Consider the following 26,586-nt stretch of genomic DNA (forward strand, 5'->3'; position numbering starts at 1 on the left):
ATTCTAGGTGAATTCACTTTATGGGTCATTTTTCCATTTTCAGTTTTTTTTTAAAAAGCCGCCTCATAAAAAAAATTCTACTTAGAATCTCTACAGTCTCAAAAACTGTTGGCTTATTATTAAAATGCCCTAAATTTTTACTAAGATGTTTTGTCTGATATAATACATTTTTAGGCCAGGCACAGTGGCTCACACCTGTAATCCTAGCACTTTGGGAGGCCAAGGCAGGTGGATCATCTGAGGTCAGGAGTTCGAGACCAGCCTGACTAAAATGGTGAAACTCCAGCTCTACTCAAAATACAAAAAAATTAGCCAGGCATAGTGGCACATGCCTGTAATCCCAGCTACTCAGGAGGCTGAGGCAGGAGAATCACTTGAACCTGGGAGGCGGAGGTTGCAGTGAAGCTGAGATCACACCATTGTACTCTAGCCTGGGCGACAAGAGGGAAAATTCATCTAAAAAAAAAAATACATTTTTAATCATACTTAATGTATGCTGGCTCTGACAAGAGAATTCACTATAACCACAGATGAATACCTTAGTTTTATAAAATTCAGTGGTAGAAAAGTTCAAATTCTAACTGCTAAGAATTCCCTTTTTTTTTTTTTTTAAGTATCATTAACACAACTTTACATCTTCAGGAATGCTCACAGTTTGGTCTCTAACCTTTCCAAACAGCAGTAAAAATGTTTTCCCATAACTACTCTCTAACTGAGAAGAAATTTCAAATAAATATTATTTATTTATTTAGTTAGTTATTTTTGAGACAGAGTCTGGCTCTGTCACCTAGGCTGGAGTGCAGTGGCACAATCTCGGCTCACTGCAACCTCTGTCTCCTGGGTTCCAGGAATTCTCCTGCCTCAGCCTCCCGAATAGCTGGGATTACAGGTGTGCTCCACCACGCCTGGCTCATTTTTGTACTTTTTAATAGAGACGGGGTTTCACCGTGTTGGCCAGGCTGGTCTTGAACTCCTGACCTCAGGTGATCTGCCCGTCTTGGCCTCCTAAAGTGCTGGGATCACAGGCATGAGCCACCGTGCTCGGCCAAAATTTCAAATAAATATGAACTATTTTCATATCATTATATTTTCCTCCAATCTCCCCATTGGCTGTGTAAATATCCAAAAGCACTTCTGCTTTACGGAAATTTGAAAGTTCTTCTGCCCAAAAGGCTACTGTGAACTTACGACATTCAGTAAAGTTCTCCCTAGTAATATTCAAAATAACTGTCTGTGCTATAGCACTCATAGTAAAGACTGTTTTGAGACATGATTTCTATACCTAGTTCTTTCTCTGCCTTTCAATTTGTCATTTCTAGCCAAAGTTATATGGTATATGGATCATAAAAAGGCAGTCTTTTTGGGTCTCAAATCCCATTCAGGAAGATGGCAATCATAATTTTCATCAATCCAACTCAGAGATGTTGTGAAGTTAAATAAGAAAACATATTTGAAAGTGCTTAGAAAAGGTGTAAATACGTTCCAAAAGTATAGGGTCATTATTAAACAATCTTCTTTGACTACAAAAGAAGCTTGTTCTTTCTTCCAAAAAGCTGTAATTATGTGAGCTTTTTTTTTCTTAAATAATTGAAGCTAAAATTATACTGGATATTCTTTAAAAAATATATTTATACTAAAGACTTCCCAATCCATGTAATCTGTTGGCCCTGCAGCTGTGGTTAGGGGGTTCCCATCAATAGGTAGAAGGTCAGAGCAACAATCAGAAGCAAACAAAATGGAGATGAGAAGGTTTGATAGGCAGCTGATGGCATAAAAATGTCTTCATACTTGTAAATACTGACAACACGCTCTGAAGCCGGCGGTGAGTCTATATCATGTCGAGTGATAGAGCCTTTAAGAAAAAAAGAGAAGGGCAAGGGGCAATTGAAAAAAGAACAGATTTATAATGGTATAGGCAAACAATGGAAAAATCAAAAGTCTATTTAGTGTTGAATACATAAGCAGTGGTTACAAAGATCTGGATTCAGGTATTTGAGTTATCAGAATTCTCTATCATTGTACATATAATGAAGAACATAGAAATTAGTTAAATTTATCCAAAAAGACTAGTTCTCATTAATCTGCCCTCCCCCTATCAGAACAATGCTGTTGGTCTGTTTCCTGGCATCTCAATTTTAAAACTACTAGTTATACAATATTGTATGATTATTGTATGATTGCCTCCTTTAAATGGCTCTAATGAGTTTTGTCTTATTAATACCCAAATGGGCAAACTATATTTTTATTTCAAACAGCAGAGACTACTAATTTTTTTCCCTCAAATCTATCTTGTATATATATGGATCATCAACAACTCCGGACAACACTACTAACGTCTCCCTTACAAATGGAAGCCCTCCTCTACTGTCTGTGGGACACTTAGTAGCCTGCCCAGGCCATGCCAGAGGGAGTGTGGTATACTGGGTGTGTGTCTGTGTGTGTCTGTGTGTCTGGCAGATTAGGGTAGAATGGTATAGAAAGTGGGATGATTAAAGTACCAAACAAGTCTTTGGATGGGAAACTTTCTTTTAATTTTGCTACAAGTGGAAAAAAGTACAGACTGTGTGTAAAATATATTTAATAATCTTCAGTTGGTTAAAAGTGTCTGACCTCCTGAATAATCCATTTGAAACTTGGGTTAGGGAGACTAAGGCATATGCATTCAGTGCAAAGGTCTCCTTAGGCATAGGGCTCAGAGTGAGGGTTTTTAAGGTCCTATCTGCTAGGGAAGCCCTGCCAAACTTGACATGTCAGGTCCCTGCTTAGTGTTTGTGCTGGCCCCAGTCAGCAAAAATCAAACTTCTCAGGTTTGTATGCCTGTAGTTTCAGATACTTGGGAGGCTGAGGTGGGAGGATCACTTAAACCTGGGAGGTGGAGGCTGCAGTGAGCTGTGATTGTTTCACTGCACTCCAGACTGGGTAACAGAGCAGACTTTTCTCTCAATAGATCCCAGTCACCTCTCCTACCTAACGTCAGCTCACTGGTCACCTGCAAGGGCTGCTCAACTTAACTATGCGCCTACAGTTCATGCCTTCCTTGAGTGAAATCCAACCTCATACCCCTTTCAAGCCTTAGTTCAAAGTTTTCCCCCTTACAGAGACCTTAGAAGAATAGGAAGGATATAATCAATAAAAAGGCATTAAAAGGGCATTCAGGAGGCCGGGTGTGGTGGTTTATGCCTGTAATCCCAGCACTCTGGGAGGCTGAGGTGGGCGGATCATGAGATCAGGAGTTTGAGACCAGCCTGGCAAACATGGTGACACACCGTCTCTACTAAAAATACAAAAGTTATCTGGGTGTGGTGGTGGGCATCTGTAATCCCAGCTACTCGGGAGGCTGAGGCAGGAGAATCGCTTGAACCTGGGAGGCTGAGGGTTGCAGTGAGCCGAGATCACGCCATTGCACTCCAGCCTGGGCGACAGAGCGAGACTCCGTTTCAAAAATAAAAAAAAAAAAAAGTAAAAAAAAAAAAATAGAAGGGCATTCAGAAAACAAGAAAAGCAGAAGCCTGTATATGGGGTAGGAATGTGCCTGTTTTGCTTAGAGTTAGTGAGAAGAACAGAAGTCTTGAGAGAGCTTATCAGGTAAAGCAGGACGAGATTTGGAGAAGGCTTTGAACTTTAGGCTACTCTGCCATATATGTAAAAGGATGACCTTCTGAAAATACAGCTTTTTCCAATTGGTAAAGCAATTTCAAATAGTTGTTTTCACTTAATCCTTACAATAACTCCATGGAATAGGAAGTACTATTATCCCCACTTTAGATATAAGGAAATGAAATTCAGAAGTTAAATAACAGGCTAAATATTATACAGCTACCAAGGGGCAGAACCAATACTCAAACTCAAATTTTTAGACTTCAAATCCCACTATTTTAGATTACTCCATTTCTCCAGGCTGAGATATAATTTATTTCCCAGGGTACCGAAAGTAATTGAAGTTATAACTGCAGAGCCACTGTTGGTAATCTGGGAAATTAGCAAATGGAAAAGGTGTCACCAATCTGGAGACAGTCCAGTGTCTTCCCAATTGGCAACAGGCAAAATAAAAGGTAGATTATGTCATCTCTGGGCTGATTGGTGGAAACGAATTGAAGGAAAAAAACAACCAGATCAGATTAGGCAGCAAATAGTTGATGAGCACACAGTAAAGAAAGATGCAATTACCAGGAGCCAGAATGAATTCTCAGTGCAAGGACTGCAAACCAAACTCACTTCCATTCTTGAGCAGGCCCTTAGGCTAATCAGCCAGAAGGAATGCTCAAGACTCGGTGTAACTTGATTTTAGCAGTCTCTAAAAGGTCTCATGATATCCTTGGGTCTTTGTTGGGGAAATGCTGCAGAGACTTGCAACCCAAAATGAGGTCATCAATGAACCAGCATGACCAGGGAGCTTATTAGAAATGCAGAATCTTGCCAGGCGTGGTAGCTCACACCTGTAATCCCAGCACTTAGGGAGGCCAAAGCTGGTGGATCGCTTGAGCCCAGGAGTTCAAGACCAGCCTGGGCAATATGGCGAAACCCTGTCTCTACTAAAAATACAAAAAAATTAGCCAGGCATAGTGGCGCATGCCTGTAGTCCCAGCTACTTGGGAGCCTAAGGTGGGAGGGTCACTTAAACCTGGGAGGTGGAGGCTGCAGTGAGCTCTGATTGTTTCATTGCACTCCAGCCTGGGTGACAGAGCAAGACCCTAGGAGAGGAGGGGAGGGGAGAGGAGAAGACCTTCAGAAAACTGCACTTCAACAATATAGCCAGGTAATTCCTATACACATAAATATTTAAGGAGTAATGGGTTAAACTATGGGATAATTTGGTAGATTTGTGACTAACAGAATAGTCACAAAGTGGGCCCTAATGAAATGCTTGGTGTCACTCTCTGGAGAAGTCTCCAGAAGCCCTTCCTGTTCAGTACTTTTTATGATTTCTTTCTTCTTCTTCTTCTTTTTTTTTTTTTTTTTTGAATGGAGACAGGTTCTCACTATAGTGCCCAGGCTGGTCTTGAATTCCTGGGCTCAAACCATCCTCCCAAAGTGCTGGGATTACAGGCATGAGCCACCACATCTAGCCCCTGTTCAGTCTTTTTATATTTACAAGATAGGAGTTAAGAGTATTCATGGGCTTTTGGGTCAGACAGATTTAGGATTGAATTTTAATTCTTCTACTAATTAGTTGTATGGCCTTGAGCAAGTTTCTTAATCTCTCTAAAACCAGGACAATAATACATATACCTCTCAAGGACATGGTGAGGAGTAAATGAGAATGCTGTGAGAATTGAACAGAGCCCTACATACAGCAGATACATGATCTGTTTCATTAAGCACATCACCCATGACATACTATCTTGTACTGCTGTAGCTTCGCATGTGTGTAACTGTTCATTTGTTTGTCCGTATAATAAGTCCATTATAATAAGTCCATTATAACCTTCTGAAGGTAGGAGTCGCATCTCCTTTTCCTTTAAATGATCCAGAGTGCTTATCGCTCTCTTGTGCACACAGTGTGACTTCAATTAGTAATGAACACAAGCACAGTGGTGTCTGGTGTTTAATCCAGATGCTGAAATGTAAGCTTACCCTGAATGGCTGGACCCCAAGCAAACAGATAATACCAACTCAAATGCAGATCAACAATTGTTTCATCTCTGGGAACATTCACAGGGCGTTTAAATCTGCAGGTGACGCGATTATTCTCAAAAACTCCTTCTTCATCTCTGGCAGGGTTTCTCTGAATCTCCTTTGCCCACTGGCCTACATTATAGAAGTGCTGTATGCGGACCCTGCCATTGTCATCATGGACGCAGGCCATGACATCATCACCACCCTAACATGAGAAATGATTGAGAAAAAAAAAAAGTCAAAGGTTCATCTTTTGCACACTGGTCACTAGAAATATACATTCCATCACCTCTGCAATTTGAAATCCCACCAAAAAAATTCTTTTAAGTGCCATTAAAAAGTCTCAACCAGGAGACCGAAGTTACCATCACAATAAGTGACATTCAGTGCCTCCTGACTGATGTTTGGAGAAGACATTACCACCTATGTGGTATTCCTGCCCAAAACACAAACCAACCTAATCATGAGAAAACAATCAGACAAACTCAAACTGAAGGTCATTCTACGAAAAAATTTTAAAAAAAATCTAGCCTATAATCTTCAAGGAGTCAGTGTCATAAAAGACCAAAAAAAGAAAAAAAAAAGGCTAAGAAACTATTTCAAAATATACATGACAACAAAATGCAGTTCTAGGTATTCCTACATAGAAATTTGGGCTATAAACCCAAAATGTCCCTAAGGACAGTATTGGGACAAGTAGCAACATATGAAAACAAACAATATATTTAATAATACCATCATATCAATGTTAAACTTCCTGAATTTAATAAACTATATTATAAAAGAGAACATTCTTGATTTTAGGAGATACCTACTTAAGTATTTAGGGTTAAAAGATTACGATATTTGTTATTAAAATGCCAAAATTCCAGAAAATAACAACCAAAAAATAATAATCAGTAGTAGTAGCAGTAGCAGTAGCAGTAGCAGCAGTACCGAGAATAAAGCATGTGTGGCTAATGTCATTATTTATGAAAAAGTTCTGGAACTAGAGAGTAGTGATGGTTGCACAACACTGAATGTAGTTGATGCCACTGAACTGACACTTTAAAATCATAAATTTTGGTGCCACTGCACTCCAGCCTGGATGACAGAATGAGACCCTGTCCCAAAAAAATAAAATAAAATGGTCAATTCTGGCCAGGTGTGGTGACTAGTGCCTGTAATCCCAACAATGTGGGAAGTCAAGACAGGAGGATCATTTGAGCCCAGGAGTTCGAGACCAGTCTAGGCAATACAGTGAGATCCTATCTCTACAAAAAATTAAAAAATTAGCTGGGCATGAGGCTCATGCCTGTAGTCCTAGCTACTCAGGAGGCTGAGGTAGGAGGATCGCTGGGGAGGTTGAGGCTGCAGTGAGTCTTGTTTGTGCCATTGCACTGCAGCTTGGGCAATAGGGTGAGACCCTGTCTCAAAAAATAAAAATAAAAAAATAAATACACAACAACAAAAAATAAAATGGTTAATTTTGTTATGTGCATTTTACCACAATAAGAAAGTTATTATTTTGTTAATCTAAGTAGCTGTAGTCCCAGCTACTTGGGAGCCTGAGGTGGGAGGGTCATTTAAACCTTTACTATCCTTCCTGCTTGTCTACAGGTTTATATTTTTTTCAAAACAAGTTTAAAAAAGTTAAAAGAGTTTGGTCGGGTGTGATGGCTCACGCCTATAATCCCAGCACTGTGGAAAGCTGAGGCAGACCACTTGATGTCAGGAGTTCAAGACCAGCCTGGCCAACATGGTGAAACCTCGTCTCTACTTAAAATACAAAAATTAGCTAGGTGTGGTGGCAGGTGCCTGTAATCCCAGCTACTTGGGAGGCTGAGGCAGGAGAGTCGCTTGAACCTGAGAGGTGGAGGCTGCAGTGAGCCGAAATAGTGCCACTGAACTCCAAGCCTGGGCAATACAGTGAGACTCCATCACAAAAAAATAAAAAGTTACAAAAAAAAGTGTCCATCAGTTGTAATGCATGTACCACCCTGTGCAGGATGTTGATAATGGGGGAAGCTCCCCAGGGGGTATATGGGAAATCTGTACCTTCTGCTCCATTTCACTGTGAACCTAAAACTGCTGTAAAACGTAAAGTCTAATTAAAACACACACACGCACACAATAATGCATCTTTTTTTTTTTCCCCCCGACAGAGTCTCACTGTTGCTCAGGCTGGAGTGCAGTGGCGCGATCTCGGCTCACTGCAACCTCTGCCTCCCAGGTTCAAGCAATTCTCCTGCCTCATCCTCCCGAGTGGCTGGGACTACAGGCACCCGCCACCATGCCCAGCTAATTTTTGTGTTTTTAGTAGAGACAGGGCTTCAGCATGTTGGCCAGGCTGGTCTCAAACTCCTAACCTCAGGTGATCCGCCTGCCTCGCCCTCCCAAAGTTCTGGGATTGTGAGCCACTGCGCCCGGCTAATAATGTACCATTTTTGAAAAGTTAAAGGCTTTTAAAAAGGGGTTCCATTTTGTTTTTCCTATACATTAGGTTCTCAAAAAAAATTAATCTGTGCTTTTTCTTGGAATAATACAAGAAAAAAAGAGACCTCTACTTTCACAGATAATATGACAGTAGATACTTTATGGGCCTTTAGATACCAAAATATCAAACAAAATTTGAATGCTCCTCACTCTGCCTCACTCCCCTAATCTTAACAGCCCTACCACGAGTGCAAATGCATTTAGGACAGGAAGTGGTCACTTTCAATGCAAGCTAGCTTCTGGGTGTGGCATGCCCTGCTGTTTCTACTGCTGCCTCTAGGGCAGGAGATAAGTAGACTAATATCTATCCATACAGTCTTACCAGTTGTACCCATTGTCTTACCAACTGTACTGGAACTCATTGAAGGCTATTCTCCTGCTGATCTCTCCAAGAATAAAGCCACCAGACCAGCCACTGCTTAGACTGTTTCCCAGTCTTTTCCTATGACACACCTACAACCCATATCCAATCCACTTGCAAATCCTGTCAGTCAGTGCTACTTTTTTTTTTTTTTTTTTTGAGGCAGAGTCTCGCTCTGTTGCTCAGGGTGGAGTACAATGGCGCCATCTCAGCTCACTGCAACCTCTACCTCCCAAGCAATTCTTGTGCCTCTGCGTCCTGAGTAGCTGGGATTACAGGCGCCTGCCACCATACCCAGCTAAGTTTTGTATTTTTAGTAGAGACAGGGTTTTACCATGTTGGCCAGGCTGGTCTCGAATTCCCAACCTCAAGCAATCCACCTGCTTCGGCCTCCCAAAGTGCTGGGATTACAGGTGTGAGCCACCAGGCCCAGCCAGTTAGTGCTATTTTCTTTTTCTTCTTTTTTTGAGACGGAGTTTCATTCTTGTTGCCCAGGCTGGAGTGCAATGGCACGATCTCAGCTCACTGCAACCTCTGCCTCCTGGGTTCAAGTGATTCTCCCGCTTCAGCCTCTCGAGTAGGTGGGATTACAGGCACCCGCCACCACGCCCAGCTAATTTTTTGTATTTTTAGTAGAGACGGGGTTTCATTGTGTTGGCCAGGCTGGTCTCGAACTCCTGACCTCAGGCGATTCACCTGCCTTGGCCTCAGTTAGTGCTACTTGCAAAATTCAAAATCTGAGCCCTTCTCACCACTGTCACTGCTGGAACTTTGGTCTGAGCCGCCCTCCTCTCTCCCCCGTAGCCCTACACAAGCCTCAAAATAGGCCAGGTGAAGAGAAGGGTGGGGTGCTCTAGGCAGAAACAGCAACAAGGGCAAAAGCACAGAGGACTGAGAAAGTCTGATAGTTTGGGAACAAGCCTGGCCCAGTGAAGTGGCAAAGAATGGGGCTCCAGAGGAAAGAGAGAAAAATGCAGCAAGGCACAGGGAAGAGCAGGGGCCAGTGAAGACAGCTGCCTGTGTGCCTGAGGCCCCGCCTGTGCCTGGCCACTGTCCTGTCTGAGGTCCAGAGGTTTTCTTGCCCCTGGGTACAGAGGAAGACAAAATTGTTGAAACAAATTCTTAACTTCCTTGATGTAATCCATCATGCCTTTTATAATGAAGCCTCCACAAAAATTCAAAAAGAGACCAGGCACGGAAGTGCCTGTAATCCCGGCACTTTGGGAGGCTGAGGTGGGCAGATTGCTTGAGGCCAGGAGTTCGAGACCAGCCTGGCCAACATGCGAAACCCCATCTCTACTAAAATTACAAAAATTAGCTGGGTGTGGTGGTGCATGCCTGTAATCCCAGCTATGTTGGGAGCCCGAGGCAGAAAAATCACTTGAACCCAGGAGGCAAAGGTTGCAGTAAGCCGAGATCATGCCATTGCACTCCAGCCTGGGCAACAGAGCGAGACTCTGTCTAAAAAATAAAAAAAACCCAAAAGGACAGGGTTCGGATGAGCTTCTGGATTGCTGAACAGGTGGAGGTGCCTGAAGGGTAGCGCACCAAACGGGGTGTTGAAGCTCCTCACTCCCTTCCCCATGCCTTTCCCTAAGTGTCTCTTCCATCTAACTGTTCATCTGTATCCTTCAAAATAGCCTTCATAATAAATGAATAAAGTAGGTGGGGTACAGTGGCTCATGCCTGTAATCCCAGGACTCTGAGAAGTCGAGGTGGGTGGATCACCTGAGGTCAGGAGTTTCAGAACAGTCTGGCCAACATGGTGAAACCTTGTCTCTACTAAAAATACAAAAAATTAGCAGGGTGTGGTGGCAGGTGCCCGTAATCCCAGCTACTTGGGATGCTGAGGCAGGAGAATCGCTTGAACCTGGGAGGTGCAGGTTGCAATGAGCCAAGGTCACACCATTGCACTCCAGCCTGGGCAACAAGAGCGAAACTCTATCTCAATCAACAAACAAACAAACAAACAAATAAATAAATAAATGAGTAAAGTGTTTCTCTGAGTTCTGTGAGCCACTCCAGGAGATTAACTGAACAGAAGGGGGTGGTGGCACCCCAGATTTATAGCTGGCTGGTCAGAAATACAGGTCACAACCTGGGGCTTGTGACTGGTGCCTGAAATGGAGGCAGTCTCGTGGTTTTGAATCCTTAACCTGTGGGATCTAATGCTATCTCCAGGTAGGTAGTGTCAGAAACAAAGTGAATTAGAGGACACCCAGCTGTCCACTGGAGAAATGCTTGCGGTGTGGGGGAACATCCCCACACATCTGGTCACAGAAGTGTTCTTTCTGTAGTGAGAATATGAGTAGAGATGGAAAAAAGTTGTTTTTCCCTCTCATAAGTGGTTCTTTCACTTCTGCCTCTGCCATGAAAAAAATGTGCCTTGGATGACTAGTGAAAACACAGAGAAAACCTGAATCCAACTCATGGACTGGCATCAAGTCCGTATGAACCCCACCTAAAATGAGCTGCATCCCAGTCAATCCATGAACATGTGAGCAAGCAAGAAATGCTCATTGTTATAAGCCACATAAGGCTTATAACACGGGGCCCTCTTCTTGCAGCCTTACTGTGGAAACAGCTGATGAATAGAGGTGCCACAAGACAGCTTGGATTCTGATAGCCAACCCTTTCATTTAAGCTAGCCTGAATTTTTTTTAACTTGCAATCAGAGAGCCATAACTAATTTGATCATTATACTGCTTTGATCAATTAACTTGCTTCTAAAATCAAAATAGCACAGCCAACTAAAGAGAAAAAATCAGCTTCTATCATGTTTTGCATCTTACCATTTTCTTGTCTGAAGAGAATCCAACTGCTACCCAACCATCTGTGTCTGCACTCAGCTCAAATTCTACATCAGCCCCTATCATCCGGTAGCTGAGGAAATAGTCACAGGTCTCTGCATTACAGCCTGGTTTGCCATATCTAGAAGATATATCGAAAGAGACGTTACTGCTTCTACTTACACAAAAGACATTAAGAGGGCATCTACCATGTATCAGGTGGGATGCTAAGCAATATTATTAAACACACTGGATTTTTGCTACCTGGAATCTTAAAAACAGTTTCACTCTCTTAGGAGGAAGCTTGGAGATGATCTGCCCCACTTTGTACACAAGAACTGCAGTACTGAGATGGGAAAGGGCTTGCCCGAGGTTGTATAGTGAAGTCAGCGGTTGCAACAGGACTTGAACCTGGGTCTCTAAACTCCCAGCCAGTGTTCTCTACATTATATTAATATTAGAGTCTTTTACATGTTAGTTACTACTGAATTATTTCTGAATCCCTTTTAACGGAAAAAGATTCTCCAAGTTAACCATTTAAATTGTTTCTGTTAATTAAATGTATACCAACTCTTTTTAACTTACAAATTTTCATATAATCAAACTAACACAAATTTACAAATTCAATATAAATTAAACTAATAAACCAGGAACATTGAAATTCACAGCACTCATGCAACAGATGATGGGGCTTTACTGAAAGTAAATTTCTGCTTATGTGCATGTGGTATCTGATTAGATCGTGCAGGGTCTTTGGAGTTGAGAGCATGTTCTTACTACTCTCTATAGCATGACGGCTCAACTCTTCACTTTTATCTGTTTGAACTGCTGCAAAATCCTTATTTATGCGATACACCAAATGAATACCCCCATCTGGTACTCATGGACCATGAATGAATGCAATAGTTATTTACAAATTTTTTTTCTTTTTTTTTTTTTTGAGACAGAGTCTCACTCTGTCACCCAGGCTGGAGTGCAATGGCAGGATCTTGGCTCACTGCAACCTCCACCTCTTGGGTTCAAGCAATTCTCCTGCCTCAGCCTCCCAAGTGGTTGGGACTACAGGCGTGGGCCACCACACCTGGCTAATTTTTGTATTTTAAGTAGAGATGGGGTTTCACCATGTTGGCCAGGCTGATCTTGAACTCCTGACCTCAGGTGATCCACCCACCTCAGCCTCCCAAAATGCTGGGATTACAGTCAAGCCACTGTGCTTGGCCTTATTTATAAAATCTGCCTTTGTTCTGTTGGGCTACTTGCTGCTAATATAATTACAAATTCAGACACTAAAACATACAATAATATAAGGTGATTATCCAAATAGTGAGATTATGCAGACATTCATGTTTTTTTGAGAGCACCACTGAAATGAAAACACAAATTTAAATTTTCTTACAGAGGACTTGTGGATCCTTTCAGAACAGGCAAGCCCTGGTTTGAGGAACACTGTATTACACCATTTGCAGAATGGTATAAATTTGAAGCAATGGGTGGGACAATCTATGCACAGATGGAAGGTATCTAAAGGAACAGGGCACAGGGGTGCTAAGTGTTGAGGAAGGGACAGGAATGTACTACTATGCTGGGAGAAATACCCAAGCAGTCAGGAAGAGATATAATAGGATCAAGGCAACAGAGGACTGGGGCGAAAAAGATGAAAAGGAACAAGGGAAGTTAAAAAAGGAGTAAATGGACAAGAAAACAAGTCACTTTGAAGCCAGTAGAGTAGTAAAATTCCCTCCCTTCTCAAAACATCCCCCAATCACCAGATTTATACATTGCTGACCATCTTCCTCAATAAGAATATTATTGGATATTTTTATTTATTCCTTAGAAGTGGCCTTGTAATCCAAAGAAAGCTCAAAGCCCCTGTATTCATTCAATTTTTCCTTCTTAGACCTTGAGTACTGAACAACAGCAAAATCAGAACCTTCAGTGCAGTGACCATCAAAACTTTGCCCCTGACCATCAAATTATTCAGGGGCAATTTGTTTTAGGAAGTAAAGGGTTCAAAGGAGGAGGCTTTCCCAAAGAAGCTGAGCTGTCTAGATGGGAGGCCCATTGTCCACATGACTGTTTTCTAGCCCAGCCTGTCATGTCGTGATACTACTAATAATCATGTAGAGACTCACCATGCCTGAGATAACAAGCTAGCAACAATGAATGCTTAATGACTAGTTAGAATCATACAGATATGCATAGGTCAGGACTATTTATTAAAAAAGGAATTGGGTACTAAACATGTCTATCATTGCCTGTCCTGCCTGCAGCCTCTGCTGAATAAGCACGGACACATTCTGTGTCACATGAGTCTTCTGCATATCAGCAATTGGTGAGTAGGAGACACCTGGAGCAATGGTGGCACAGCTAGAAAAGAACCATGAAGAATGGTCCCGGGCCCAGGACATACTAAAGTTAAAACGCCTTTAAGACTGAAAAGCGAGATGGCCATTACGAAACTTCGTAACCCTGCTGAGATAATGAAGGAGCTCAGGCCCCCTGATTAGAAGGAACTGCATGCAATTTAAATACTACCCTGAGAAGTAAATCAGTCTTAGCCTTAAAGTTATCCAACCTGCGGTTCCACCAACCTAAAGCATCCCTTAGTTTTTCCACAGTCGTCCACTTTGATTTTGGCAAATGGATCCACAGGAGGAGCAGTAGGGAAGGGGTAACCTGGGCAGTGAGAATAAAGAAGGGTTAGAAAATCCAGTAACAACTGTTCCAATGAGAATTTTTAAAAATGTGTTGACTGTTTTTTCTCACACATATTGAGAAATGTTTGCGGACTCAGAAAATGGCTTTGATGAAGCCTAATCATCCCCTTCATGGGGGAGGGTGTAGGACACACACCTTTGGACCTAATCTTGCATGTGAACTGAGAGTAGGTGTGTCCTTTTCTCACTTTACAGGAGAGGAACCTGGGGCACTGAGAGACGCACAATTTCATATAACCACGGGCTTACTGCTGTCCCCTGGGAGTTTGAGAATCACATGTTTAATACAATATACATGCTCTAAGAGAAAAAAGTTAACAGTGATACATTTATATACTTGATAGTGGGGTTTTTCCATTTATATACTTGATAACAGGATTTTTCCATTCCATTTTTAACTTCCATTTTGCGTTAAGCTGTAGGTAACATTTTCTTATGTCACTAAATTCTTTGTTTTTGTTTTTTGTTGTTTTTGAGACAGAGTCTCACTCTGTTGCCCAGGTTGGAGTGCAGTGGTGTGATCCTGGCTCACTGCAACCTCTGTCTCCTAGGTTCAAGGGATTCTCTTGTCTCAGCCTCCCGAGTAGCTGGGATTACAGGCGCCGGCCATCACACCCGGCTAATTTTTGTATTTTTAGTAGAGACAGGGTTTCACCATATTGCCTAGGCTGGTCTCGAATTCCTGACCTCAAGTGATCCACCTCCTCAGCCTCCCAAAGTGCTGGGGTTACAGGTGTAAGCCACCGCACCCAACTTGTCACTAAATTCTTTAAACACATAATTTCTAATAGTTGTCTATCTTTCTTATAAGATTACTTACCACCATAATGTATCAAACCATACATTGAAGGGTAAGGCTGCATTATGCCTCCACTTTGTGAGAGAAATCTTTTCTCCTAGGCTGTTTACTCCACGTACACAGGAACCATGTGTGACTTATCTTGTATTCTCTGCCCAGCATAGTGCTTGGCACTGGACACTGAATAAATGATTGTCAAATGAATAAATAAAATCACCCACAGACATTAGGAAATGTAAATCAGTACAAACTTTTAAAAATCATTCTATTTTATGAGTTTTTTTCCTGTTAAGTTTTTTCTTTGGGATTTGTAATGCTATTTTTTTTTAAAGTGAGGCTTTGCTAATTTTGTCCATTAGATTTATTAGACTTTAAAAAAACCACCAGGTCACACTTTTCTGGCACACTTCTGTGCACTCTGAATAGTCCATTTTTACTATCCTAGACCTTGATCACACGATAAAGTACAATCCTAACTTTTTACCACTGAAGTAGTTGGGTCAAATGCATTACTTTTTCTAGTTTTATGCTTATTTTATGCTAAGTCCTATATCTGCTTCAGTACTAGAGACCAGGGAGCCCCAATCCCCGGGCCACTAACCAGTACCAGTCCATGGCCTGTTAGGAACTAGGCCGCACAGCAGGAGGTGAGTGGCAGGCAAGCAAGTGAAGCTTCACCTGTATTTACAGCCACTCCCCATGGCTTGCATAACTGCCTGAGCTCCACCTCCTCTTAGATCAGCAGTGGAATTAGATTCTCATAGGAGTGTGACCCCTATTGTGAACTGCGCATGTGAGGGATGTAGGCTGTGTGCTCCTTATGAGAATCAAATGCCTGATGATCTGTCACTGTCTCCCATCACCCCCAGATGGGACCTTCTAGTTGCAGGAAAACAAGCTCAGGGCTTCCACTGATTCTACATTATGATGAGTTGTATAATTATTTCATTATATATTACAATGTCATAATAATAGAAATAAAGTACATGATAAATGTACTTGAATCATCCCAAAACCATCCCCTTGACCCAGTCCATGGAAAAACTGTCTTCCACTAAACCAGTCCCTAGTGTCAAAAAGGCTGGGTGCTGCTGCTATAGACTGAGTCCTGACTTGAATGAGTTTTGTTTTTCTCTGAATAGTTATTGAGCCACTACAAACTACTGTATGTTAAGCAGCTTCATATACCTTCTTCCTCTTACTTCTCACTACAATCCTGAGGCCATTTGTCTCAGAATATTTATCCAGGAATTCAATGATTGTTCACTTGCATGTTTTTGAAATTCTATGTTTCACTGACAAAGACAATCTCTTTAAATGTTGCATCTGACTCAGGTTCCCCATCTTCTTCCATTTTCAAACATATCATCTTCACTACTTCCTGGCATCTAGAATAACACATTAGCATACAGCAGATTTCCAACTCAATAAATACCAGTTATTATTACTACTGGACTATTATCACCTTTTTTTTTTTTGAGACAGAGTCTTGCTCTGTCACCCAGGCTGGAGTGCAATGGCACAATCTCAGCTCACTGCAACCTCCGCCTCCCGGGTTCAAGCAACTCTCCTGCCCCAGCCTCCTGAGTAGCTGGGATTACAGGCACCCACGACCATGCCCGGCTAATTTTTGTATTTTTCGTAGAGACGGGGTTTCACCACGTTGGTCAGGCTGGTCGCGAACCCGCTGACCTTGAGATCCGCCCGCCTCAGCCTCCCAAAGTGCTGGGATTACAGGCATGAGCCACTGAGCCTGGTCCTATCATCACTATTAAATTTTGTAAACTGGCCTGAGAAGTAATAACCATTGGGTACGATTGTCTCTTTAAGAACAACAGGTTTCAGCCAGGCGTGGTGGCTCACGCCTGTAATCCCAGCACTTTGGGAGGCCAAGGTGGGCGGATCACGAGGTCAGGAGATAGAGACCATCCTGGCTAACACAGTGAAACCCCGTCTCTACTAAAAAATACAAAAAATTAGCTGGGCGTGGTGGCGGGTGCCTGTAGTCCCAGCTACTCGGGAGGCTGAGGCAGGAGAATGGCATGAACCTGGGAGGTGGAGCTTGCAGTAAGCCAAGATCACGCCACTGCCCTCCAGCCTGGGTGACAGAGAGAGAGTCCATCACAAAAAAAAAAAAAAAAAAATGAACAACAGGTTTCTAAACTCCAAATGAAAGCAAATTTTGGAACAAAACTCACTCATAAATGTTCTGAACTAGTTTATTCATGTTGGCAAATGGCTTCTCAGGGCTTTTCTAGCACTAATTTTCTATTATCATATATGCTTCTAAAACTTGTAATAGGAACTTGCGTTCTGTCAAATGCACTTGGACATGCCTTTAATAACATTTTCCTCTTATATTGCTAACTGTTGAAAAATAAAGAATTTGGCCTTTGTCCCTGGTTTCTGGGAAAGAAACTCTAAATCCTTGGAATTTCCCAAGTAATGGGAGTGTTTTTGTTCTTCATGAGCCCCTTGGATTACACCTGAGTTTATGCTGAGCAACGGGATGACTAAGAATAGAGGCTGGTCACTGAAAAAACCATATAATTAGAAGGTTGGGGCTTTGTGCTAGACCTACCTCTAGGGAGGATTGTGGGGCTGGAGATTGAGTTTAACCATGTGGCCAATGATTAAATAAATAATGCCAACATAGTGAGACCCCAATAAAAACTCTGGACACTGAGGCCCAGTGCAGCTTCCTGGTTGAACACATCAGTGTGCTGGGAGGGCAATGTGATAATCCCACGAGGAGAAGGCATGGAAACTCTGCCTTTGGGAGCCTCTCAGACCTCACCCTATGTGTCTTTTCATTGACTGTTCCTGAGTTGTATCATTTATAATAAAACTGTCATAGTAAAAATAGCACTTTTTTTTTCCTGAGTTCTGTGAAACATTCTAGCAAATAATAGAAGCTGAAGTGGGAAACTTCTTCTATCTTGTGGGAAAACCCCACATTTATAGCCAGTTGGTCTGAGGTGTGGATAATCTTATTGTGAACCATGCCCTTTCACTTGTGGGATCTGCACTAACTCTGGGTCATTAGTGTAGGAACTGAATTGCAGTACACCAGTTGGGAGTTGATATTGGAATATAAGCAGAGCAGAATTAGATTTTTTTCCTGAAATTAAATGATCTCTATTTGATATAAAATAAGTTTGGACCATGTGCCAATATTTAAGCTCTTGTCTCTCAGCTACAACCCAGCCTTCTATAGGCTGAGTACTCTGCAAACCATTTCTCCTTTGCCAGGTGCTTAGACTCTGCCAATAGCAAGCATTAGAGGAAGGCAGGAGGAGGGAAAGAGGACTGTTCCTTCCTGTGTGATTGCTGTTCCAATAAGCAAGTTCTCAGCAACTCTACTTTATCCTGGCAGTTGGTCTGAGTTCCCAGTTTGGTGCTAGGCTCCCAGAACCAACCTCATCCCATGCTGCTCTGAGGTATCAGCAGCAGCTGAGCACAGCCTCATTCTCAAAGGATGGGTCACAGCTCTGCGAGGTCCTGGTCTGGGACCTTTTTATAATCTCAAGCCCTTCTCTTTGCAACTCCAGCCCCAAGGATGGTAACTTTCCTGAAGTTATTTTCTGTATGCTATCTTGGCACTCCCTTTTTGCTTCTCCAGTCCCGCAACTTCTTACTTAGACAATTCCCTGGGCTGGTCTTTTGTTTAAACAGCTAGTATGATTTCTGTCTTTCTTACTGGACCTTGATCGATACAGACTAAATGGATTAACCTTTCAATACTGATACAATGTGTTTGCCAAAACTGTAGCTTATTAGTACTTATCTGAAGGCTAGAAAATAAAGACATTCAATAGGATCTATGTTTTACATGTATTACACAATTCTAATGGGAAATTATTTTAATTGTACAATTCTAAGTACCCTAGGTACACAGAATTAAATTGCTATTTCTTGATTTATGGAACACTCATTATCAGTCTATACAAAGCCAATCTTAGATTTTTCCCCCAATCCATCACTAACTCCATTTTCTTCCCCACCTTAGACAATACGTCCAGTGTGTTTCATGCATATCCTTCTCCCAAGGATGGAAGTTTTAACAAAAAATGAACACTCTGACACATACGTCTTAGAAAAGCAATATTTTACTATGATAAACTGAAAGGACACATTAGCAATAATGGATAACAGACAATTTGGTGGTGGGGTAAGGTTCTCATCTCAGTCCATTCCATGTAGCATGGAATTCTGCCTATCCAGGGTAAAGTCCTGCCAGGTTGCAAAAAGTTTTTCATATTCCCAAGATTATCATCCTGAAACTCTTGCATGATTACCTTACACGATAATTACCAAACTGCCTTCAGCAGATCCTGGATCTAAGGTTCACGTTCCAGGCACAATTTCTCACTCTGCCAACAGCACCCCTTGCCATGCTGCCCACAGCTGCACTGCATTAGCCTGTTCATGGCCAGGCACAAAGCCTGGAAATGCCCAAACAGAGCAGACCAGTGAAGGCCCACTGCAACTTACCATTCACCTCTATGTTTATTTTTACATAGGTGTGCTCTTAATATATCACTTGTGTATGTTTTAATTTGCATAAATGACACGGTGCAGTACCTCTCATTCTGTTTATTATTTCCCTTTGGAAATCTATCCACATATGTAAGACTGAATATTATTCAGTCATAAAAAATGAAGTACTGATACATGTTACAACATGGATGTACCTTGATTATATAATCTCATTTACATGAAATGTCCAGGATAAAGCTGGGCGCGGTTGCTCATGCCTGTAATCCCAGCACTTTAGGAGGCTGAGGCAGGCAGATCACTTGAGGTCAGAAGTTCGAGACCAGCCTGGCCAACATGGCGAAACCCTGTCTCTACTAAAATTACAAAAAAAAAAAAAAAAAAGCACAACTGTAGTCCTAGCTACTCAGGAGGCTGAGACAGGAGAATTGCTTGAACCTGGGAAGTGGAGGTTGCAGGGAGCTAAAATTGCACCACTGCACTCCAGCCTGGAAGACAGAGCAAGACTTCATCTCAAAAAAAAAAAAAAAAAAAAGTCCAGGATACACAAATATTGAATCAGAAAGATTCGTGGTTGCCTTGAGCTGGGGTGGGGAGGAGGGAGATGAGGGACTGCAGAGTAGCAGCTAAAGGGTATAGGATTTCTTTTGGGGATGATGCAAATGTTCTAAAATTGATTGTGGTGACAGATGCACAACCCTGTGAATATACTAAAACCCACTGCATTGCACATTTTAATTGGGTGAATTGCATGGTATGTGATTATATCTCAATAAAACTGTTGCAGAAAAAAAATGGATGTCTTGCATCCCATTCCCACCCTTCACATAACCCAGTTCTGACTCCAGTGTCATGTACATGATTCATGGCATCAAAATTGTATCCAGAACTCAGGAGTCCAGGTAATACTCTAGCCTCTGCATCAGGGGCCGGCACACTAGAGAGTCTGGGATAGATGCAGAGGGAGTTCATTCGCCGTATTTGTCAAACTTCTCCTTTTTAATTTCATACACAGTTTATCTGTATTTTCACTCTTTCCCTTGATTGGTCATGCCAGAAATTTGTGTATCTTATGAGAGTTTTCAAAACAATCCACATTCAGTTTGGGTCATCCCCTCATTTTCACATGTGTTTTCCATTTCATTTATTCCCACCCAGATCTGTTATTTCCTTCCTTTTTGTTTCCATTTTGAATTGAATGCTTAGCTTACTTTTTTTTTTTTTTGAGATGGAGTCTCACTCTGTCGCCCAGGCTGGAGTGCAGTGGCACGATCTCGCCTCACTGCAACCTCCACCTCCCAGGTTCAAGCGATTCTCCTGCCTCAGCCTCCCGAGTAGCTGGAACTACAGGGGTGGACCACCACGCCCGGCTAATTTTTTTGTACTTTTAGTAGAGACGGGGTTTCACCGTGTTAGCCAGGATGGTCTCAATCTCCTGATCTCGTGATCTGCCCACCTCGGCCTCCCAAAGTGCTGGGATTACAGGCATAAGCCACTGCACCTGGACTTTTTTTTTTTTTTTTTTTTTTGAGACAAGGTCTTGCTGTCTCACCCCGGCTGGAGTGCACTGGCGCGATGACTGTAACCTCCGCCTCCCTGGCTCAGGTGATCCTCCTACCTCACCCTGGGACTACAGGCATGAGCCACCACACCCAGCTAACTTTTTTTTATTTTTTGTAGAGACAGGGTTTTGCCATGTTGACCAGGCTGGTCTCAAACTCCCAGGCTCAAGCGATCCGTCCCTCTCGGCCTTCCAAAGTGCTTAGATTACAGTTGTAAGCCACCACGCCCAGCGTCTAATCTTTCTTATTTTCTGATAAACGTATTCAAAACTGTAAATTTCCCTCTAAGCTCTCTTTTAGATTCACGCCAGATATTTTGACATGCAGTGCTTTGATGGTCATTATATGCATATCTTAATTTTCTTTATGATTTTTCTCCTTAACATATAGGTTAATATTGTTTTTATTTACAGACATAGGTGATTTTTTCCCCTAAACTTTTGTTAATTTCAAATCTTACAGCATTGTAATCAGAAGACATCTGTATGATGCAGACTGTTTTGTAATTTGTTGACTTTCTTATATTCTGGTATGTGGCTGATTTTAGTGGATCTTATGTGCTCAAAAAGAGTATGATTCTGTATTTGTGGATTTTACATATCTATTTAATTGAACTTATCATTCATACAATTGAAACTATCTATATATTTTATTTTTATTTTTTGGAGACAGGGCCTCACTGTGTCGCCCAGGCTAGAGTGCAGTGGCACAATCATGGCTCACTGCAGCCTCAAATTCCTGGACTCAAGCCATCCTCCTGCCTCAGCACCCTGAGCAGCTGGGACCGCAGGCAGGTGCCACCATGCCTGGCTAATTTTTTTATTTTTTTGTAGAGAATATGTTGCCCAGGCTGGTCTCAAACTCCTGGTCTCAAAGCTATCCTCCTGCCTTGGTCTCCCTATATCTTTTATTTTAAAAATGTGTTTGATTTTTCAATACCAAGGGTGGTATGTCCAGTTTCAAATGTTGGTTTATATTTTGCTGTACACTATTTCCATCAGTTATTGCTTTTATTTGGACACTATACTGTTACAGGTAAACATTCCTGATTAGTTTATTCTATCGATACATGACATAAGTTGCTCCTTATGTTTTATCTTCTATATTTTGTCCGACGTTACTGTCATCTTGGTTTTCTTATGGTTCATCTTTGCCTAAAACGTCATTTTCCATTCCTTCAGAAATATTTTGTATAGTACTTATGCATATGTACATGATCAATACTCTTCTGTAATGTTCCTTTCTCATTGTGTCCTTGTCTGGTTTTGCTAATAAAGTTATGTTATCCTCATAAACAAGCTGGAAACTATTCCTTCTTTGAGTGTCCTTTGAAATAATGTGTTTAAGGCTAGCATCAGCTGTCACTTGAGTGTCTGGTAGAACTGAGCCTGGAGCTTTCTTGGATGGAAGATTTTTTTAACCGATTCAATTTCTTTGATGGGTAAAAAATTATTCAGCTTTTCTAATTTTTCTTGAGTCAGTTTTTGGTAAGTTGCATTTTTTTTCTAGGAATTTGTCCATTTAAATTTTCAAGTGTATTGGCATAAAACTGTTCCTTGTATTTCTTATTAGCTTATCTGCTTTCATTTTTAGTGAGCTCTAATTCACATACCATAAAATTCACCTTTTTCAAGTATACAGATCGGTGTTTTTTAATATAGTCATAAGGTTATGCAACCATTACCACTATATAATTCACAAACACGTCCATGATTCCAAGAAGAACCCCTGTACCTGTCAGCAGTCACTCCCAATTCCCCCTCTTCTCAGCCCCTGGCAACCATGAATCCGCTTTCTACCTCTATGGATTTGCTTATTCTGGACATTTTATATCAATGGAATCATACAACATGTGGCCTTTTGTGTCTGGCTTCCTTCACTTAGCATAATATTTTCAAGGTTCATCACATGGTAGCATGTATCAGAACTTCATCGTTTTTCTGGCTAAATAATATTCCATTGTATGGATCAACCACATGTGTATATCCACTCATCAGTTTGATAGACATTTGGGTTGTTTCCACTTTTTGGCTATTATGAATAATGCTGCTATGGACAAATTTTTGTGTGAACATATGTTTCCAATTCCCTTGGAGTAGAACTGCTGCATCATATGGTAATTCTGTGTTTAACTTTTTGAGAAACTGCCAAACTGTTTTCCAAAGTAGCTGCACCATTTCACATCCTTACCAACAATGTATGAGAGGTCCAATTTCTTCACATCCTTGCCAGGACTTGTTATTTTCCTTTTAAAAAAAATCAGCCATCCTAGTGGGTGTGAAATGGTATCTCATTATGATTTGGATTTGCATTTCCTTAACAGCCAATGATGTTGGGCATCTTTTCATGCACTTGTTGGCAATTTGTATGTCTTCTTTGGAAAAATGTCTTTTTAAAGCTTTTTTCTATTTTTAAATTGGATTATCTTTTTATTAAATTATAATAATTACAATTTAATTAGCTTTTAAATCTCTGCTATGTCTACGGTTCCCCCTTTGTCATTCTTAATATTATTTCTTTTTTTTCTTGATTAATTTTGCCAGATGGTTAATTTTATATGTCAATTTGGCTGGCCAAAGTGCCCAGATACGTGGTTTAAAAAACCTGAATGTTTCTTTAAGGGTGTTTTAGGAGTGGATTAACATTTAAGTGGGTGGGCCACGAGCGGTGGCTCATGCCTGTAATCCCAGCACTTTGGCCGAGGTGGGTGGATCTCGAGGTCAGGGGTTCGAGACCAGCCTGACCAACATGGTGAAATCCTGTCTCTACTAAAAATACAAAAATTTGCCAGGCATGGCGGGACCCACCTGTAATCCCAGCTACTTGGGAAGCTGAGGCAGGAGAATCGCTTGAACCCAGGAAGTGCAGGTTGCAGTGAGCCAAGATCACACCATTGCACTCCAGCCTGGGTGACAGAGCGAGACTCCGTCTCAACAACAACAACAACCAAAAAAACATTTAAGTAGGTGGACTTTCAGCAAAGTAGATTGCCCTCCATAATGCAAGCTGGCCTCATCCAATCAGTCAAAGGCCTGAAGAGAACAAAAAGAGTGACCTCCACCAAGCAATGTAGCAGCAGATGGCCTTTGGACCTGACTTGCAAACATCAGCTCATCTCTGGGTCTCCAGCCTGCCGATCCAACCTGCAGACTGTGGAACTTGCCAGCCTCCATAATCATGTGAACCAATTCCTTAAAATAAATCTGTCTACATAGATACATATCCTATTGGTTTTGTTTCTCTGGAGAACCCTGACTATACACTTATCTGTCTTATTAATATTTTCAAAGAATCACTTTTGGCTTTGTGGATCCCTTTTACTGAATATTTGGTTTCTATTTCATTAATTCTGCTATATCTTTATTATTTTGTTATTTGTTTCCTTCTACTATCTTCAGATTTATTCCCTTCTTTCTCTCACTTCACAGTTTTCAGCCTTTCTTCTTTTCTTCTATCAGTTTAAACCCAACAGCCAACTGCCTCCAGAGGTTTCTCCCTGGATATTCCACAAGCAAATCAATTCCAGATGAGTTCCTCCACCTCCCAAAAGCTATTGCTCCTATGTTTCTTATCTTAGTGGATAATCCCACTAGCCACCTACAGTCTCACAATCCTGAAACCTCAGTCCTAAGTTTCTCCCTTTCCCCAACCTGGCACATTTACTCAGCCATCACTTCCTGTTATTCCTTTTATTTATTTATTTTGAGACAGGGTCTCACTCTGTCACCCAGACTGGAGCACAGTGGTGTGAACATGGCTCACTGTAGCCTTGACCTCCTGGGCTCAAGTGATCCTCCTGCCTCAGCCTCTCGTGTAGCTGGGACCACAGGTGTGTGCCACCACGCCCAGCTAACTTTTTAACTTTTTGTAGAGATGGGGTATCACTTTGTTGCCCAAGCTGATCTCAAATTCCTGGGCTCCTCTCAAAGCGCTGGGATTACAGGCATGAGCCACCGCACCTGACCACTTATTATTATTCCTACCTCAGAAACCAGAGCCTGACTTTTGGCTGTAGTTCTACCTCTTATCTGGTTCTCTGGCTTCTCTCTTACTCCTTCTGCCCCGCCGCCATCTTTTTGAAAAAGAAATCTTTTTTTTTTTTTTGAGACAGAGTCTTGCTCTGTCACCCAAGCTGGAGTGCAATGGCATGATCTTGGCTCACTGCAACCTCTGCCTCCCAGGTTCAAGTGATTCTCCTGCCTCAGCCTCCCGAGTAGCTGGGATTACAGGCACCTGCCATCATGCCTGGCTAATTTTTGTATTTTTGTAGAGACAGGTTTCACCATGTTGGCCAGGTTGGTCTTGAACTCCTGACCTCAGGTGATCTGCCGCCTTGGCTTCCCAAAGTGCTGGGATTATAGGCCGCCTCACCCGGCCTGAAGCAGAAATCTAATTCTGTCATCCCACTGCTCCTCACACTACTCCCCAACATTCCATCTCCCCTACACCTACCTGTCCTCCTTAGTCTTGAGACATATGTGTTGAACCACCCAGACACAGCCAGCTTTTCCCTCTTCCCTTCACTCTGTCCATTCCCCCATTTTTCATCACGTAAATTGTTTTGGTTTGTTCCTTTCTCTCCATTTTCCATTTTGATGTTATTTTTTTCCCTCTAAAATAAGAACCTGAATGAGACTAAATTAATATTGGCTTGGGGCTTTTTTTAAAAAGGGTGTATCAATTCTTCTCCTTCCTTTTCTTTCCTTTTTCTGACATGGACTCTATAAGCTCTTTCAGTAAATTCTGTTTTGGAGAACAATTTGAGCCATTTTTTTCTCTCCCTCCTTTCCTCTCTATTATTTTATACTCCCTTCATTTATTCCTGAACCATGAGAGGTGCTTATTTTCTTGGTTGATTTTTTAGGTTCTCAATCGGGCTTTGTGGTTTCCATTCTTGTCTAATTCAAGAAACTATCTGTTCCTTTTTTGCAATCCCTTGAGCCTGTTTTGCCGTACTCTACTGGGTGGTTAATGGCTTCTGGTTTGCTATTTATTGCTTCTAATTAACTGCCTGGCTCACAGCCTTTAGGTATTAATTTAGTACTTGATTCCTTGAAGTTTAATTGTCTGGCCACACCTTTCAGTTTCATCCAAGAACGACTGCATCAGTCTCTTTCCAGACGGCCTCAATTTTTGTTCCTTCTCTTTTCAGGGTCATATTATGAAGTAAAAGTATCAAAGGGTTTTATAAGGTGTACAGTTCCACACAGAAGCAAACTCAGCCTTCACGGTGGCACTCCACTGCTCAGGAAACTGTAGTCCCTAACTGTCTACCGTATCAGTTCCAAACGCTTCTTCTCAAGTTCACTCACAAAAATACCCAATTCGAGGCTGGACGTGGTGGCTCACGTGTGTAATTCCCGCACTTTGGGAGGCCAAGGCAGGCAGATCTCTTGAGGTCAGGAGTTCCAGATCAGCCCGGCCAACATGGTGAAACCCTGTCTCTACTAAAAATACAAAAATTAGCCAGGTGTGGTGGCACGCGCCTGTAATCCCAGCTACTTGGGAGGCTGAGGCACGAGCATCATCTGAACCCAGGAGGTGGAGGTTGCAGTGAGCTGAGATCACACTACTGCACTCCAGCCTGGACGACAGAGCGAGATTCTGTCTCAAAAACAAAAACAAAACACCAGTTCTACCTGTCCAATCCATTTCCTAGTGCAAGTCAACAGGGACCCTCCATTCCAGGTGGGCAGGACACCTTATACCACTTTCTCCATTAAGTCCATCAACAAATCCATAGAGTTCTCTGCTACTTTCTAGCTTTGTG

The 26,586-nt window shown here is 41.9% G+C and overlaps 1 protein-coding gene across 1 annotated transcript in view; it reads right to left on the bottom strand.

Moving 5' to 3' along the window:
• Positions 1-473: 473 nt before the first annotated feature.
• The window catches only part of FRRS1L (ferric chelate reductase 1 like), a 30,891-nt gene continuing 4,778 nt past the window's right edge, over positions 474-26,586 (bottom strand). The window contains exons 2-5 of the mRNA XM_054500333.1: positions 13,833-13,917; positions 11,245-11,383; positions 5,575-5,821; positions 474-1,852 (exon numbers count right to left, since the gene is read on the bottom strand). Of these exons, the coding sequence (XP_054356308.1) occupies positions 1,680-1,852; positions 5,575-5,821; positions 11,245-11,383; positions 13,833-13,917 (644 nt within the window). The 3' untranslated portion in view covers positions 474-1,679. The remainder of the gene's footprint in view (positions 1,853-5,574; positions 5,822-11,244; positions 11,384-13,832; positions 13,918-26,586) is intronic.

This window comes from Pongo pygmaeus, chromosome 13, assembly GCF_028885625.2.
Source record: "Pongo pygmaeus isolate AG05252 chromosome 13, NHGRI_mPonPyg2-v2.0_pri, whole genome shotgun sequence".
NCBI classification, from domain to species: domain Eukaryota; kingdom Metazoa; phylum Chordata; class Mammalia; order Primates; family Hominidae; genus Pongo; species Pongo pygmaeus.